We start from the raw sequence: 19486 nt of genomic DNA, 5'->3' as shown, positions 1-19486 counted from the left end.
CTGATCGGAGATAATTTGGGTGTTTCAAGTGACTATATACAACCCCTGGCAAAAAATTATGGAATCACCGGCCTCAGAGGATGTTCATGCAGTTGTTTAATTTTGTAGAAAAAAGCAGATCACAGACATGACACAAAACTAAAGTCATTTCAAATGGCAACTTTCTGGCTTTATGAAACACTATAAGAAATCAAGAAAAAAAAAAATTGTGGCAGTCAGTACGGTTACTTTTTTAGGACCAAGCAGAGGGAAAAAAATATGGAATCACTCAATTCTGAGGAATAATTATGGAATCACCCTGTACATTTTCATCCCCAAAACTAACACCTGCATCAACTTCAGATCTGCTCGTTAGTCCTGCATCTAAAAAGGAGTGTCACACCTTGGGAGCTGTTGCACCAAGTGGACTGATATGAATCATGGCTCCAACACGAGAGATGTCAATTGAAACAAGGAGAGGATTATTCAAACTCTTAAAAGAGGGTAAATCATCACACAATGTTGCAAAAGATGTTGGTTGTTCACAGTCAGCTGTGTCTAAACTCTGGACCAAATACAAACAACATGGGAAGGTTGTTAAAGGCAAACATACTGGTAGACCAAGGAAGACATCAAAGCGTCAAGACATAAAACTTAAAGCAATATGTCTCAAAAATTGAAAATGCACAACAAAACAAATGAGGAACGAATGGGAGGAAACTGGAGTCAACGTCTGTGACCGAACTGTAAGAAACCGCCTAGAGGAAATGGGATTTACATACAGAAAAGCTAAACGAAAGCCATCATTAACACCTAGTCATTGATGATATGGGGCTGCATGCCAGGTAAAGGCACTGGGGAGATGGCTGTCATTACATCATCAAATTACGTAGATATTTTGGACACTTTTCTTATCCCATCAATTGAAAGGATGTTTGGGGATGATGAAATAATTTTTCAAGATGATAATGCATATTGCCATAGAGCAAAAACTGTGAAAACATTCCTTGCAAAAAGACACATAGGGTCAATGTCATGGCCTGCAAATAGTCCGGATCTTAATCCAATTGAAAATCTTTGGTGGAAGTTGAAGAAAATGGTCCATGACAAGGCTCCAACCTGCAAAGCTGATCTGGCAACAGCAATCAGACAAAGTTGGAGCCAGATTGATGAATAGTACTGTTTGTCACTCATTAAGTCCATGCCTCAGAGACTGCAAGCTGTTATAAAAGCCAGAGGTGGTGCAACAAAATACTAATGATGTGTTGGAGCGTTCTTTTGTTTTTCATGATTCCATAATTTTTCCTCAGAATTGAGTGATTCCATATTTTTTTTCCCCTCTGCTTGGTCTAAAAAAGTAACCGTTACTGACTGCCACAATTTTTTTCCTGATTTCTTATAGTGTTTCTTAAAGCCAGAAAGTTGCCATTTGAAATGACTTTAGTTTTGTGTCATGTCTGTGATCTGCTTTTTTTCTACAAATTTAAACAACTGAATGAACATCCTCCGAGGCCGGTGATTCCATAATTTTTGCCAGGGGTTGTAGTAAGCAGTAGCTCCTAAACTAAAGGATCACTATGGCTACAGCCAAAAACAAAATTGAACCAGTACTCAGAATGTGATAACCTCTGAGGGTAGAGAGTAGATTGTAGTACACTTAATTACTCAGAGGCCCCAAGTTTATATTTGCTCCAACTGATAATGCTTTTTTTTTTCCCCAGTAAACAACCTCAAAATAGCTCAATATATTTCAATAGCAGGTCCTCATAATTATTCAATTAAGGAGATTAATGTCACAGAAGCCCAAGACTGACAGTTCAATACCCATCTTACAAACAATGGGGACATAATTTCAAATGGAAATAGTTTGGAGTAATTGGACATCGAGACTTTACAGCCCAGTTCCTCCATCACAGTGGAAAAAAAAAAGTTGTATTTCCAGCATTTTTCAAAGGACAAATTGGTCAGTATTTATAAAATGTGACATAAATAAAAATAAAAGAAAAACAACTTGATCGGCCTTTAAAAGAACTCGTCTGCATGTACTTCAACCACATTGTGTGATTGTAAGCAGAGAAAAACACACCATCCTTAATATTCACCACCCCGTTCATGGGAAAGCATATAAAGAGTGAATTCCACTTAATAAAGTCATCTTTCACATATTGCACTACAAGGCAGCACATCACACAGGAGCAGAGAGCAAAAGGAATATTAAAAGTTACTTAAACACAGCTGGAGCCTCTCACTGCACCCAGCATTTGATCTGTGGGACTTGGTGGAACAGCATAGCCACTGATCATTCTCTGAAATTAGTGTGTGAAAGATCAAGAGCGATGGGACTGAAGAGAAATGATAGGCACGTCAATTTATATGGTGGTTTATCCATAATGGAGGTCTGGGAGGCATGCTTTCAGTAAAGGGAACAGAAGAAATGGGTGAGATTTTCCGTGCAAAACATTCAAAAGAATTAAAAAAAAAAAAAAAAAAAAAAACTAAGCAGCCAGGGGGAAAAGCCCATTTATATTACCTTTTAAATATTGAACATATTGAAGCAAATTCAATAAAGTCCACAAGAATGTACATATAAGCTGTGTGGAGCATTTTTGGCCATGAATAGATTAAATTTGCCCCCCCCCCCCAAAAAAAAAACAAATGTTTTGATAATAACAGCATGATTAAAAAGTGTTTAAATAGTTCACAGACATGTCAACATTTTCCGCTTCACTTTAAGATGTATAAAAAAAAAAAAAAAAAAAACTACTTGTACTGAACTTTATCTGTTCCCAAAAATGAGTCAAATAGTTTTGTTTTTTCACATTGGGTTTTATACATTGGCTGAATAGATCCTTGTCATTTGATTGGTGGTTTGTATGTAACATGATACTGATTAGTCGTCCCATTTGTTATTGTACTCCATTTAGCGTGCTCCTTTTAGCTCCATGTGTTTTGTACCATTGCATGCTGTAATCATCGCGCGCGGGCACTAGCAGTTGCTCATTCTTTTAACACAAGAAAAAACAAATCCACTACGCCGTAAGCCATCTGGAGGCATTTGCAATATTCGCTGGGATGTCTCTAGGTGAAGTGGAACCGCTGTCGGATGAGGAGCTCAGTAAAATTTGTGGCGTGATTTTTCAATGGACTGAGAAAGCAGATGGCAGTGTACACTTACTTTAAAATTTAAAATTTGTGTTGGAGCGTTTGGTACCTCTTGACATCAAAGGACCTGTGACATACACCAAAAGGTAAGCCCCTTTTCTCTTGTTTAAAAATTCATAAAATATCAAAAGTGTGCTCAAAAGTTTACATACCCTGGCAGATTTTTCTTTTTTGGCCATTTTTCAGAGAATATGAACACCACCACAAAACTTTTTTTTTTTTTTTAACTCATGGTTAGTGGTTGGGTGAAGCCATTTATTGGCAAACAACAGTGTTTACTCTTTTCAAATCATAATGACAACAGAAACTACCCAAATGAACCTGATCAAAAGTTTACATACCCCTGTTCTTAATACTGTGTATTGCCCCCTTTAACATCAATGGCAGCTTGGAGTCTTTTGTGGTAGTTTGTGGACGAGGCTCTTTGATGGTAAAGCTGCCACTGAATATGTTTCGGACTTTATTTACATCAATTACAAAGAAATACAAACAATATGGCACTCTATGGTAAATCTGCATGGAGTAGACAGTTCTCAAAAACTGAGTGACTGTGCAAGAAGTAGAAGAGTGAGGAAAGCCACCAAGACACCCAGACAACTCAGAAGAAGTTATAGGCTTACGTGGCTGTGATTGGAGAAATTATGCACAGTGCAAGCTTTGCATTTTATATCACCAGTTATCCATCTCCATGATGAAGTGGTATAGAGGAGGATTTTCCTAAAAAGACCTGAAAGTTTAGCTCCAAATTGCCAGAAGGTACATCTGAGATGCAAGCCTGGATTTGATCTGTTTTGGTGAAAGAAAATCCTTCTCTGCTCTACTCCACTATGAAGCTAAGAGTAGTGATGCAGTAGTGGTACACCTTGAAACTGAGAAACTGCATCTTTGCTGGTGGATTTGATTTTCTGACATTTTAAAAGTTTGTGTATTGACTTCCAGTTTAAAAAAAAAAAAGCTAAGTATGCATAAAATAAATAAATAAAATCTGTGTATAGCAAGGGACAGCATGCAGGTGCACAATGCAGAACACATGAAAAACAGCACATGGTTTAAAACAGATGCATTTCAAGATTAATGGAATAAAAGGAGCAGCATAATTCCCAACCTTAACAGCAGTTTTCAGTGAGTCACTGTCTTATAATAACCACTAGAAGGCAGAGTAGTCAAACAAAACAGACTTGGGCTGCACAGCCTGAAAAGCCTGTTTGTTGACATGAGGCAAAGTACATATTAAAACATCACATTTAATTTTCAGGAGCAGCAGTAAAAATTATAGAAATTTAGGATTAAGGAAAGGCACAGAGGCTTCTGAGGGATCATTAAATCTCACTGACAGACACGTAGGTAAACAAAGACAGACCTTGCAGAGTCTCATCTATGGGAACAACTTCTTTGACGACAACAGGAGGTGGAGACGTCGGGGGTGGGGGAGCCTTGCGCTTGGTTCTCTTCAGTGAAGAATCCGCCAAGAACCCGCCACTTAAAGCTGGCAGCTATGCAAGAAGATTTAGTAAGGTGATACCAGCAATGCACCCAAACACAAACAACACAACCACCACTCTACAATGTCATTTTAAGCTGCAGAGAACCTTCTGTGCCAAGAATCAGCCCGCTCACCAGGTCACTGTGCAGGTGGACGGTTGGTTCGGAGTAGATTCTCTGCCGAGTCCTGATGGCTGAAGTCTGGCCCTGAGACACAAGGACTGGGGGCTGGGGTGCACGTCTCTTTTTTGGCATATCCATACTTGCGGTCGAGAAGAATGAAGAAGAGTTTGTGCTGGGCAAGGGCCATGCTGAGAGGACGAGGCTTGCTCACAAGCACTGGGGAAGCAGGGGCGCTGGCTGTCATTGACTTTAAAGAGCAAACATCCAATCAGAACATGATAAGAAGTCTGCGGCAACCAATGGAAAATGTGTGCAAGCAAACCTCCCTCTGACCATTTAAATGGAGGTCTGAAAACATCTTTGCATAAGTTGTTGTTAACAGTAATGCTTTACATGATCATCATCTACCTGTTGGGATTTTTTGCTTTTTCGAAACATCCTGAAGAGGCCTTTGTTTTCCTTTTCTTTTTGATTTTTATCTTTTCCCGGTGAAACTGGTCCTGGGCGCGTGGACAGAGAAGCACAATTACAAAACAATAATCAAACATGCGACAGTTATATTTACACACACACACACAACTAAACTACCTGAATAAGTTGGTGAGGGGAGGAACACGGGAGAAGAAGGATGACCTGTGGATCCACCACGTGTGAGATTGACAACAGCACAAGTGATAGCGTGAGTTAGACAAACAATCACTGGATGATCAATATGCTGAGAAAGTCTAATGTCACAATACATGGCAGAGCGTGATTCTGTAATGCATTATTCAGCGCTTACTTCGTGTGTCTCTTGCATAGAGCTCCCTTATCGCATAATCATTAAGGGAGCAGGACAAATCCAAAGGAGCCAGTGATTGGACATCTCTCAAAAGAACTGTTGTATCGGTGTCAAATTCACATTTCTCACAAATAGCCGGTAAGAGTTCAGCCAGGGGAACTCTAGGATTGACACGCAGGACCGTTTTCTGAGTCTTTTTGTAGTTTATCACCATTCGAACTGTTGCCTGGTGAAGAAAAATATGTGTAACTTTGACAAACAATATGAACGGTGAAGCAAAGGTGTTTACAGGACAGCATGAGTTTGGTGTACCTCAGGCATTTGAGGACCAGTCTTCTTATTTTTGTCATCACTTCCTTTCGGCTTCAGTATGATCTTCTCTGCATCCAAAGCACCTATAATGGCGTTCGGTTTGAACTTGATGTGGTTTCTGTTGGCTGTTACCAGCTCTAAGGTGTGGCTAGATGGATTCAAGTGATGCTTTGCGCAAAGCATCACCAACAGGTCAATTAGCGGTTTGCTGAAAAACACAAAATTATTAAAACAATGTGTTAGCCATCAGCAAGGAGATGTGTTGTGGAACCATGTTTAAATGGTCATTACATAAAGGCACAGTCTCACTTCAGTGGCAACTGAAAAACAAAATATGATTTGATATGTGCTGTCACAGTCTTGGGAATGAAGTCACATACTCCACATGGGACTGTAGGTGGTCCTTTGAACATAGATATCACTTTGTATGCATGTGTGGGGGGATAATCCAGCCATCATAAGATACCCCATAAATGTAAAAAGAAAAGGTTTTAGTAACTCTGTCAATACCCTTTGTCAGAATACAGCATTAATTGCGCATGCACTGAGTATACAAATTACTGGCGTTCGTTGTCGTCTGCAACAAAATTGGCCGAAAATGACAAATGTCTCAGTATGAATTACGGATATATTAATAATGTATAGTGAATATATGACAAACAATCATGGATGTATAATGCATGTATTGAGAATGCATCGTGCACGTATGGCGGCAACAGCGGTTGTATTGCGCATGCGCAGCATCTGCATTACAGTCATAACAGAAGCGCACTCGGGCCTGTCGGCATCACTATTCCCACCAACACCACAGCCTCTGGAGCAATTGCTGGACTTGAACTCGATTGGTATGTTGTTGGATGGCAGCAACTATCACACTACGTCTTTGGGGATCCATAACTACATCTGTACATCTCCACAGTTGGACTGGCAAGTATGTCGATTTCTGTTTGTTCTGCATTTGCAAATCAGATGCAAAGCAGACGTAATACAAACACTTTATTCATGGCCAATCTGTATGCATTCACCACAACTTATTTTAGTTTGTAATGTGGACGTGATAGGCACGCTATACATATGTTTTACACACTGTCCCAGTCTGCTGCCAAGCCTCAATACCCCATCAGTTGTGGATATCAACGGATAACAGCAGATAAACAGCGCCTAGATTGAGTATATAAGGCGGCTGTCATCTGTAACCAAACTTTTGTGCAGCTCAAAAATCCTGGTAACGGAAAAACGTGCCTCTGCGGATACTTGCGGACATGTGCGGTTGTTGGCCGACTCATACAAGCATGTTTCACAGATATTGCGGATGTTTAGCGATTATGAACCAATTTTGTGCGCATTTCATATGCAAATCTTCCTAAACGCCAGTGGGACCAGGCCCTTACAAAGGAGTTTGGGGGAATCCATGTGGACCCTCATCCCCGCTAACTGACGAAACCATGGAGGAGCACCAAAGGTGCTTTCTCTGGAGGATGGCAACTGGTCTGGTGTTGAGGATTTTCTTGACTGCATGGAGGTGCCCAAGTCCAAAGAGGAGACTTCTCAATCAGGGAGGCAGCTGGAATGGTATTTCTCTCAGCAAGGAATAGAGAGTCTGGAAAACTCCTTTGAAATCAGCAGACCTGGACGCAGCCAGATCCCCATGGTTGGACACACCAACCTTTGGTCTGTTCACTCTAGTAGTATACTGAGTGATGGACAGTCTCCCTAACATTCTGCCATTTGTCAGAGATGTATTCTGTTCAGTGCTTACATGGAGAGAGTGCTTGGTAAGGTCATGGAGGGTTTTTGTGTGTGTGTGTGTGTGGGGGGGGGGGGGGGGGGGGGGGGGGGGGGGGGGGGGGGATGTGAAGATAGGAAGTACAAAAAATTTAAATGATCTGCAATGATATGAATTACAAGGTCACAATGAACTTTCCTGACACGGATAAAACTTGAGAAACAGCCCACAAAATGTTTTTATTATTGCGTATGCACATTACAATCCTTTTAAAAATGAGATTGGCCTCCGTCATTTCTCAAGAGGCCAAGGTGCAAAGATAGCTACAAAGCAATGTTTGCAAACTGTGTGCTTTGTGAAAAAGCCAAAGATATCTTGAGCAAACTTTGTTGGTGTAAAGTCTGAGTTGAATAAGTGAGTAGATTCCCAAAAGGACACAGAGACCTTGTTTTTAAAAACTCAGACATGGTGATATGACACACTAATCGGATTAAAAGCAGTTTACAATGATGCTTTGCAAGACTCCATTACACCGTAACAATATACACTATATCTTGAGATAATCTGTAGAGATGCAAAACAAAACAAACCATTAAGGCTTGACAACAAAAGTATGTAACATTTTGCTTTTGTCTCCATTTTAAATTGCATTAGCTTCATGTTTAGTGAGTTTATATTCAGTTACTTCTGTGATTAATTTAGCTTCATATTAATTCACCTCTGAATTCAGTAAAGTAAGTCCCTTCAGCTGCTCCCTTGTTTGCACTCGGGGTCGCCACAGCAAATCCAAGGTGGATCTGCAGGTTGAATTGGCATCCGTTTTACGCCAGATGCCCTTCCTGACGCAACTCCACATTACATGGAGAAATATTTAGTTAGCGTTTTAGCTTAGTGTTATGGTCAGTTAGGGTTACAATTGGCAGTGACTAGCCGTATGTAACCATATAAATACAAAATTCTAGCCATGCGTCATGCTTCTGATTGGTCAATCTAGGTCATGTGCTTATCATCATATAATAGATTAGACAAATTCATAAATAAACATAAATTACTTACTGATAGTCAATATGGATTCAGAGCACATAGTTCAACATCACTTGCATTAATAGAATCAGTTGAGGAGATTACAAACGCCATAGACCACAAATTACATTCAGTTGGAATATTTATAGACCTTAAAAAGGCTTTTGATACAATTAATCATGACATATTAATCAATAAACTTGAACAGTATGGGATTAGGGGGTTGGTGTTGCACTGGGTGAGAAGCTACTTAAGTAACAGAAAACAGTTTGTGAAGTTGGGGGAATATACATCATCATGCTTGGACAATGCTTGTGGCGTCCCACAGGGGTCAGTATTGGGGTCCAAAACTGTTTCTAATTTATATAATGATATTGTCAATGTTTCCAAAATATTAAAATTAGTATTATTTGCAGATGACACAAGCATTTTTTGTTCAGGGGGGGGATTGCAGGAGTTACTGAGGAGGATCAGTATAGAAATGGGAAAATTGAAAATATGGTTTTGACAGAAATAAATTATCATTAAACTTAAGTAAAACAAAATACATGTTATTTGGCTATTGTAATACAGACATACAGGTTCAGTTACAAGTCGAGGGGGTAGATATGGAAAGGGTACATGAAAATAAGTTTCTGGGGGTGATAATAGATGATAAGATAAACTGGAAGACTCATATAAAACATATACAAAGTAAACTATCAAGAAGCATTTCAGTTCTAACAAGCGAAACATATTCTGGACCACAACTCACTCCGCATTCTTTACTGCTCACTGGTTTTACCATATTTACAGTACTGTGCAGAGGTATGGGGTAATACTTATAAAGGTACAACACAATCACTATCAGTAATGCAGAAAAGAGCTATAAGAAATTATTCATAATACTGGCTATAGAGATCATACAATCCACTATTTTTACAATCCAAATTCTTAAAATTCACAGACTTGGTTCATTTTCAAATAGTACAAATTGTGTATAAAGCATAAACAATTTACTTCCAGCAAATATTAAAAATATGTTTTTTAACAGATCAGGGGATTACAGTCTGAGGGGGAAATTTAATTTAAAGCATCAGTGGGCACGAAACAACATTAAAAGGTTTCTGTATTTCTGTCTGTGGGGTGAGGATGTGGAACAGATTGGGAGTGGGGCTCAAGCAATGGTCCAAGCATGACCAGTTCAAACAGCGGTACAAAAATATGGTTTTTTCTGGGTATAGGGAGGAGGAAGGGTAATGAGGGTTAGGGTGTTTTTGTTGTTTGCTTCGGCTTGTAAATATATAGTATTTTGTATGTAAGTAGGTATGTGTAGGTGTATATTTATGTTTGTGTATATATGTATATGTGTATATATGTGTTGTTGATGTGTATATGTATGTGTGTGGATATATATGTATATATATATATATATTGATATCGGTTTAGGTGTGTAGGATTTATGTGTATATGTGGCAAAGGGTATTACTGGTTGTGGGAAGAAGGGGTAGGGATAATAAGCTGATGCTTCACCCTACCCCTTTTCGGACATGTTGGGTACACAGTAGGAACTTTTTTGTTGTTGTCTTTACTGATCTATCTTGTAATTGTTGTTGTATCAAATGTTCGAAATAAACAGTTTTCATTCATTCATTCATCATGGTACAAAAATTACCTTTGGAAGGGACAATCTTAAACAGTCCAATTTCTTTCCGTATGTTCCATGTCTACATGGGTTTCAGTCCAACAAACATAGATGTTAGCTTCAACCCCAACAAGGCTGGTGGCAGGACTGGCACACCAGCATGTAACGAGCAACAGTGACCACCAAGACCTTTCTGTCTTTATTTTGCATATTAAAAGATGACAACATAGGCAAAAATAGGAGGTTCAACAGTCCTCCACTGTATCTATAAGAACCCAAAATTTCAAGGCTAAATATGCAACAACAATTTAATAGAAATTACTTCAGAAATCTTGGACACCTATCAACTAACTTAGTCACATGCTTATCCTGCCAATTACAGTGAAAACCAGTCACCTTTGTTTGAGACCACAAGGGCAGAGTTCAGTGTGTTGCTAAGGTGTAGTTTCCATCAGGATGTAGCATGGCACTCCAATTTGAAACATAAGGCTAACTAAAACCAAAATTTACCTACTCCACCCATCTGACTGTATAACTAAAAACAGAAAAATGTATATCATTTAAAAAAGGGGTCAAGTATACTTCGTAAAGTTAAGTCAAGCACAGAAGAACAGGCCACTCAATGCCTGCTACCCCCCAAGACATATGTCATTGGGATTGATACCACTTCCAGCATGCCAAGGTTGCAGCAGGGCAGTGGGTCAACTCGTCACAGCAACTCGAGTGTTAAATTTGACAAAGACAAGTTGCTAAGGGCTACATTTATGTAGCAATAAAAGGAAAAAACAAAAAATGAGAGAATGAAAATGGGAGAATGACAGAGTCATTTTTGAATTTGAGTCTTTGAGCAAGAGGTCTATGAGGGCAGCACCAAATTGTACTGTTGAGAGATAGTTATTGATGGCATAACAGTGTGAGACACATTCAGGTTTAGCATTGCGAGTGTGTAACAGTACCTGCCATGGACTGTGGTCATCTTTTCCACTCCACCAGGAAGGACCACAACCAGAGACAGGTCTTTATCGATAAGATTCTCCTTCTGGTCCATTTTAAAATGAGGGTTTCCTGGGCACCACTGGGAAAAAACGTGGGAATCCAGGTTCTTTAGTCCTGGCGGAGATGGGGCTTTGTTTTTAGTGGAGACCCTGTTATTGGACAAGAAAGTGCAAATGAGTCTAACCATTGATGCAGCAGTTGCAAAAAAAAAAAAATCTGTTTTCACTTTCAGACTGGAAGGAGAATGGTGAGGGGCTTGGCACATTTTATTTGCTCGGTTTTGACATCTTAGACAAAAACCTGATTGAAAATGAAACGACAAACGACAGCATGAAAGGAAGCCTTTTTACGTTTGAGAAAGCAGCGAGGACATTACATGAAAGAGCTCGAGTGCACTTTGCAAACCAGTCACAGGACAGCCAAGAGTGCAGATTTATTCATGACCGTTAAGACATGGCTGACAATGGACAGACACGTGAGCCTGACAAGTAAGACTTAAGACATAAAGGCACAGACTTCGCTGTCCCATCTTACTGTACACAATGTGGAATGACCAGATTAAAGGGTACAATCAGCTCACTGGTGATGCAAACAAGTTCTGATGTGCAATTTCTGATCCTCCTTTTTTGAGTATTTATCATGCAACAATCCTGATAACTGTGATAAGAATACAGCGTAGGAGCGAGGGATCATGTAGGAGTTACAGACTGATAAATTCTACCACACAAAAGATCTTGAATCCACACACACAAAGCTGTAAAACTTCACAACACAGCATAAGTACTAACAACAGAGTTTTCTGCCTGGAGTATTTCAATCATTCAGTGCATCTCAGCTCTCTATGGTCATCTCTACCTTGCAAGCACAACTGAATAACTTTATTTACTTTGATTATTTGACTCTTATGCTATATTTTAATAGTTGCCAATGCAATGAACAGTAGAAGCCCTCCAGGCAGAAACCACTTTTTGTAGGGTTAGCACAAAAACTGAGCTTTTCAAAGCATGTGCATTTTGGTGTGCTGTCAAATTAAACAGTTATATATGCATTTACTTTTTTTTTATTTGCATGTTCTTTCATGCAGAATTTATATTTGTCTGTGTTTTCTGTATTTGCTGGCGTTACGGCTTCAGGGCCACCGTATTCATCGCTGGCTTCATTCAGTGTTATTGGTCAATTATGAACAGATGATCTGTTAAGCGCTCCACTATTTGGGCTAGTGATACTACAGCACTACAAGGCTCTCAAAGAACCTTGAGCAATGAAAAACTGCAAGTTTGTGTTTATCAGCAGGACATAATTTGGGTTGTTGGCTTGGCTCTCATTAATTTAAATTGGAAAACGGCAGTATTTAATAAGATTACCAAAGTCAACAAGCACAGCATTTTAATGCCTTGGGTCAAAAATTCCATAAATAGCTGTACAAGTACAAATATCATTTGGTCAGTAAATACAAAACAGCTGTAACCCTGCAGAACTAGGTCCTTGATTTATAGCCAGCAAAGTGTCATCTGGGGGCATTGCTTATTGGCACTCAGGAATCCGAGCAATGTCTGAAGCTGCAGGCTTCACTGGGGCACGTCCGTCTCACACAGGATTATCAGCCTTGCTATGGGGCCGCTGACCGACTACACTTTCACCACAAGCCCTTGCACATAATGATGTTTTGATTCAGATTCACCACAAACAAGATATTTTAAACAGTTACAAGTGAAGAAAAAAAAAATGTGGAGACACTCAAACACTTTCCAATGATGCCTCACATCCACGCACATTGTCAGGGTCCTGCTGCCATGAAAAGGGCCTGACTGCATACCGGGAGAAGCTTGTGGATTAACTTACTCAGGAGCACATTAATGAATTTCCTGTCAGAGTAGGGAATTAAATCTGTGACTCACGCCACAAGTCTTATTCTGCAACTATGAGGCCACCACTGTGCTCATAACCTTCTAGAAATGTGCAGACATGTACCTTGTAAAATGCAGTTGGTGAACAGATAAATAAGTCAATCTCCCTTCAAAATATACAACACCAGGAACTGAAACTGTCCATCAATAACTCTGTTTACGTCTGTAAGGACTAAAAGCCTTTTTTGAAAAGGCAAAAGCTGTTCACCCAACCGTTGGGCAGATAAATATAATGCCTCACCTTATTTGCCCAACTGTGATAGTGTATTTGACATGTTTTGTGCATCTAAACTAATTTTTTTTTTTTACACCACTTTTTTAAGGCTCTATTGCAGCGTGAAGAGAAGCGTATGTTTGACACATTTAAAAGCGCAGTCTTTAATTACTGTGAAAGAAAACACCGCAATGGATGAAAGCGGACAAACTTCATAAGTATTTGGAACGGAAGCCTGTTAACGACCACTAGTTTTGGGGTAAAGTTCGTGCATATCTCTGGAACCGTGCGGAATTTTTCCATGAAATTTTCAGTACCTGTCAAAGAGACTATAGGCAACTCACAGATAAATCTGGATGGTGCTAAATAAAATAATGGCTTGTTCATGACAAATGTAATGCAAATCAGCAGTTAGGCTTCATTATTTTTGAACTAGGCCTTACACAAAAGTAACACAAATTATGGCCAGACTGGAATAACAATGCAGATGGTGAGCTGAAAAAGAAAACTTTGAAAGGTTGTCAAGTTTCAAAGTGTTAACGAACATTCACTGTAGACCAGAGGTCTTAAACCGGTTCCAGAAAGGGCAGAGAGAGTGCAGGTTTTCTGTGCAACCACCCACTCCAGCAGGTGACCGCTGGAGTGGGTGGTTGCACAGAAAACCTGCACTCTCTCTGCCCTTTCTGGAACCGGTTTGAGACCTCTGCTGGAAACTCATATTTTAGTGTAGCAAGTACAACTTGCCTCAACACTACACACTAAGGATCAAACGAAAGTTATTTATACTTACTGGGTGGAATTAAATCACTGTATTCTGACAGTTTCAGGTACAGCCAAAATAGTTTCTGGAAATGCAAGTATTCATTTGTCACATCGTAGTGCGATAGCCCTCCAGCCCTTGTGAAAAGCAAATTATTGACAAAAGTACTTCTGGGTGAGCTATAGACATGGTTTTAGAATCACTGCGTGTATAAACTACTGTGGTTTAGACAAATCAATGGTTTTTGATTTTCCTTGTCCAAATGTTTTAAGATGTGGCATGTTACTGTGAGAACGTCAACTCCAGTGGGGCTTGTAAATGATATTTGTGTTGTGTACTACTACAGCTCCACTACAAACATAACAGTGTTAAACATAGACCGTATATACACTGGACAAACCCTGTGTGACATCAACCATAGGTTTTCAATTGAGACCAATACAGAAGAGCCCATATGAAGCCCATATCTGGGCATCGACATGGCGGCAGTACTTACTCTGCCCATCTCATGACAAAGTCAAAAATGGATAATGAGATGGAGAACGCGCGGATCAGCATATGATGAAAGAAGCGTGAACACACCCCTATCTTCAAGTGTAAACCAGCTAAGCTAACAAGCCAACCTCTGATGGGGTGTTTATTAACATTCTATTTTTGGGGATTGCATGGTGGTTCTCCTAACTACTTGTTTTGGTGCGGGGAGTAAAAGTTATGACACTCTTATTTTCGCAGAAATCATGCATTTATAAGACCCAACAGATCAGACTACTAACACTTTCTAAAAGTGCTAACACCATTAAATAAGATGTCTTAGAAGATCCGTTGTGTTTCAACACACAACAAGCTGTATTATTCCAGGGGTTTGTAATAAAATGCCTAAAATGACAGACCCAGCCCCCCACAAACAGCCAACAGAGCAGCAAACACAACAAGTCAGAGGTGTTCAGCTCAACAGCTGTCACTCAAAGTGGCCACGCCCCAAATTATGCATAACTTTAAGGCTTAAAATATTTTACGAGGTCTGCCCAAAAAGTAACGGACCTTTTTATTTTTTTTCAAAAGCTATATGGATTTGAATCACGTGTGATTGCATCAGCCAAGCTTGAACCTTCGTGCGCATGCGTGAGTTTTTCCACGCCTGTCGGTTGCGTCATTCGCCTGTGGGCAGGCTTTAAGTGAGCACTGGTCCACCCCTCCCGTAGGATTTCTTTTGTCTGAGAACTTGCTGAGAGACTGCCGCTTTGCTCCATGAAATTTTTTTCAGAAACTATTAGAGACAGGCAGTTGGAAACCATTCGATAGATTCAGTTGGATATCGGTGAAGATTCTGTCGGCGTCATGCGGATTATGGACTGTTAAAACCTTTTTAAAGACGGCCCACAGCGGCGGAGGGCGCGCGGCGCACCGACCGCGGTTTCCAACACCTCCGTGTTGGAAACCATTAAGGAAGATTCAGACGGCTTTCAGTCGAGTGAGTATCCGAGAAATTGTGTAACAGCTGGACATGCCCCAACATGTCCTGTGAGACTTCCAAGACGGAGGTGTTTTTTTGCTGCACGTCCTGAGCTGCTTCGTGCCGACGCGCGAAATCCTCCACACGTCTTTCATTACAAAATCTCCTGTAACAGTGGAATGTGCCGCAAAAGTGCTATGTCCAGCTCTGTTGCCATTTCTGTGGTAGTCACATGATGTCCCGGATCAACACAGCATTCAGTTTAGAAATGATCTGGTCGATCCAGTCTGTCGAATGGCCGCTCGGCGTGCCGCGCGCCCTCCGCCACTGTGGGCCGTCTTTAAAAAGGTTTTAACAGTCCATAATCCACGTGACGCCGACAGAATCTTCACCGATATCCAACTGAATCTATTGAATGGTTTCCAACTGCCTGTCTCTAACAGTTTCTGAAAACAAATTTCATGGAGCAAAGCGGCAGTCTCTCAGCAAGTTCTCAGACAAAAGAAATCCGACGGGAGAGGTGGACCAGTGCTCACTCAAAGCCTGCCCACGGTCAAACGACGCAACCGACAGGTGTGGAAAAACTCACGCATGCGCGTGAAGGTTCAAGCTTGGCTGATGTAATCACACATGATTCAAATCCATATAGTTTTTGAAAAAAATAAAAAAGGTACGATACTTTTTGGACAGACCTCGTAAACTAAGAAGTTAGAAAAAATTAACCCCTTGTATAGTTGACATCGGGGGGGGGGGGGGGGGGGGGGGGGGACACCATCGATAGTGACCAAAACATTTTTTAGTACCAGGCTGTAAACATGTTTTATTTCTACTCTAAAGTTGGACATTTTAATATGGACTTCAATAAAAACCTGCTCGGTTTTGGAGCCAGCCTCAGGTGGTTAGTCAAAGAACTGCAACTTTTTCTTCTTCTGGGTGGGCATCATCAGGGATCATCGAAGCGTATAGCTTATATTACCACTTGGTATTAAAGAGAACATCAAAGTAGCAGTCTCCTGTGCTGAAAATGAATTAAAGACAAGAGTGCCAAAACCTGCAGTTCCTCAGATGGCCATGGGGGGCACCAAAAGCAAGTTAATCCCCATACAAGTCCAGGTTAAGTTGTCAAAATTTACAGCAGAAATAAACATGCTAAAGTCTGGTAGAAAAATATTTGTACTAATTAGCAGAGTTGGGACGACTAATGGAAATCATTAGTCAACTAGACGGGTGCCATTAGCTAGTCACTGATTAGTCGGCGACTAAATTTGACAAATGATTAAGCCAATTTTGAAACTTCATGGTGAAACTCAAATATGACATTTATTTTAACAAATATAAGCACAAAATCACAAATACAAAAAAAAACAGCATTAGCATGAAGACAATACCTGCATTCATTTACTAGGCACAGACGACCCATTTGAGCGAACTAATTCAGCTGCCAGGGTTCAGCGGGTCTATTCTTTTAAGGGTTAAATGAACTTAATAAATGGCTTTCAACTAGCTAGATGTTAGCTAGTTGTAGTTGACTATTACAACTAGTCGTCCCACCCCTACTAATTAGCAGGTATCAATAACTACTGTCACCTGTGCTCTTGCTCTGGGGAGTTGGTAAGGTTAGAAGTTACTTGTGTGAAATGTCTTGAGGCAGCATTGTTGTGATTTAGCGCTATACAAAGAGAACAAGTTGAACTAAATCAATAGCTACATAATGTTAACAACACTGACAGTGTGATAGTTACAGAGGTATGTGCTGGTCATAATTTTTACTACCCACACCCAGACCATTAGTTATTCAAGCAGTTGACCAGTCCACAAAAGTTGCCCAGTCGAGCAGTTGCCCAGTTTGTCCCAGCTAGGTCACTGCTTTACCCACTTATGTGTTAGCTGGGAGTTAGGCAGAGTCATGCACCGCCAACATGGCAGTAGGAAGAGCCACCCCACTCTTCAGAAAAGTCATGGTGGACCTGATGGAAAAACTGTCCAGTATTTTTACAGTCTGTGGGAATACCACATTTAGAAGGTTGAAAAAGGAAACATTTAAATATACAGTAGTGTTCCGAATAATAGTAGTGCTATGTGACTAAAAAGATTAATCCAGGTTTTGAGTATATTTCTTACTGTTACATGGGAAACAAGGTACCAGTAGATTCTCACAAATCCAACAAGACCAAGCATTCATGATATGCACACTCTTAAGGCTATGAAATTGGGCTATTAGTAAAAAAAAAAAAAGTAGAAAAGGGGGTGTTCGTGATAATAGTAGCATCTGTTGTTGACGCTACAAACTCAAAACTACTATGTTCAAACTGCTTTTTTAGCAATCCTGTGAATCACTAAACTAGTATTTAGTTGTATAACCACAGTTTTTCATGATTTCTTCACATCTGCGAGGCATTAATTTTGTTGGTTTGGAACCAAGATTTTGCTCGTTTACTAGTGTGCTTGGGGTCATTGTCTTGTTGAAACACCCATTTCAAGGGCATGTCCTCTTCAGCATAAGGCAACATGACCTCTATAACTTTTTTGACATATCCAAACTGATCCATGATACCTGGTATGCGATATATAGGCCCAACACCATAGTAGGAGAAACATGCCCATATCATGATGCTTGCACCACCATGCTTCACTGTGAACTGTGGCTTGAATTCAGAGTTTGGGGGTCGTCTCACAAACTGTCTGCGGCCCTTGGACCCAAAGAGAACAATTTTACTCATCAGTCCACAAAATATTCCTCCATTTCTCTTTAAGCCAGTTGATGTGTTCTTTGGCAAATTGTAACCTCTTCTGCACGTCTTTTATTTAACAGAGGGACTTTGCAGGGGATTCTTGCAAATAAATTAGCTTCACACAGGTGTCTTCTAACTGTCACAGCACTTACAGGTAACTCCAGACTGTCTTTGATCATCCTGGATCTGATCAATGGGTGAGCCTTTGCCATTCTGGTTATTCTTCCATCCATTTTGATGGTTGTTTTCCATTTTCTTCTACACGTCTCTGGTTTGTTTGTCCATTTTAAAGCATTGGAGATCATTGTAGATGCACAGCCTATAATTTTTTGCACCTGTGTATAAGTTTTCCCCTCTCCAATCAACTTTTTAATCAAACTACGCTGTTCTTCTGAACAATGTCTTGAACGTCCCATTTTCCTCAGGCTTTCAAAGAGAAAAGCATGTTCAACAGGTGCTGGCTTCATCCTTAAATAGGGGAGACCTGATTCACACCTGTTTGTTCCACAAAATTGACAAACTCACTGACTGAATGCCACACTACTATTATTGTGAACACCCCCTTTTCTACTTTTTTTTTTTTTTTTTACTAGTAGCCCAATTTCATAGCCTTAAGAGTGTGCATATCATGAATGCTTGGTCTTGTTGGATTTGTGAGAATCTACTGAATCTACTGGTATCTTGTTTCCCATGTAACAATAAGAAATATACTCAAAACCTGGATTAAACTTTTTAGTCACATAGCACTACTATTATTCTGAACAATACTGTACTAGATCATTCACACCAAGGATCTATGTTTCCACCCAGATACCAATAGACAGAAACTAGACACCTAGAACCTCAATTAGGAATCTCTGTAGATGCAAAGGAGGAAACTTGTACATGCATTAATGTTGTTATAAAGCCATGGTACTTATATATGAATCTTAAACATCATCAAGTAACTGTATATGTGCACAAGGCTGATTTCCACTCCCATCCTTCACCACAAATGGATGTAGACAAACCCTCCAGTAATCAAGTCAGGTTGAGGAGTATCCACTGATTCTACAGCCACGACACCGCCACAGGTTGTGGATAGCAACCAGTCAGTCTGATTGCTTTTAACAGACTTTTGAAAGCAATCATCTATCTGGAACAGCCATTAAGAAGCGTGGGCATTCCCTTGGCCTTCTCCATCTACTGCTGTCGTCAACACAGAGGCACACA

The 19486-nt window shown here is 40.1% G+C and overlaps 1 protein-coding gene across 1 annotated transcript in view; it reads right to left on the bottom strand.

Moving 5' to 3' along the window:
• Positions 1–19486, bottom strand: part of cobll1b (cordon-bleu WH2 repeat protein-like 1b) — a 59065-nt gene that overhangs the window by 9955 nt on the left and 29624 nt on the right. Inside the window, 8 exon segments of the mRNA XM_034186018.1 lie at positions 4502–4634; positions 4759–4926; positions 4928–4993; positions 5155–5246; positions 5335–5379; positions 5528–5753; positions 5840–6047; positions 11169–11357. Of these exon segments, the coding sequence (XP_034041909.1) occupies positions 4502–4634; positions 4759–4926; positions 4928–4993; positions 5155–5246; positions 5335–5379; positions 5528–5753; positions 5840–6047; positions 11169–11357 (1127 nt within the window).

The sequence above is a fragment of the Thalassophryne amazonica genome, chromosome 14 (genome assembly GCF_902500255.1).
Source record: "Thalassophryne amazonica chromosome 14, fThaAma1.1, whole genome shotgun sequence".
NCBI lineage: Eukaryota > Metazoa > Chordata > Actinopteri > Batrachoidiformes > Batrachoididae > Thalassophryne > Thalassophryne amazonica.
The sequence above is the reverse complement of the archived record's forward strand: the minus strand, read 5'-3'. Positions and strand labels throughout refer to the sequence as shown.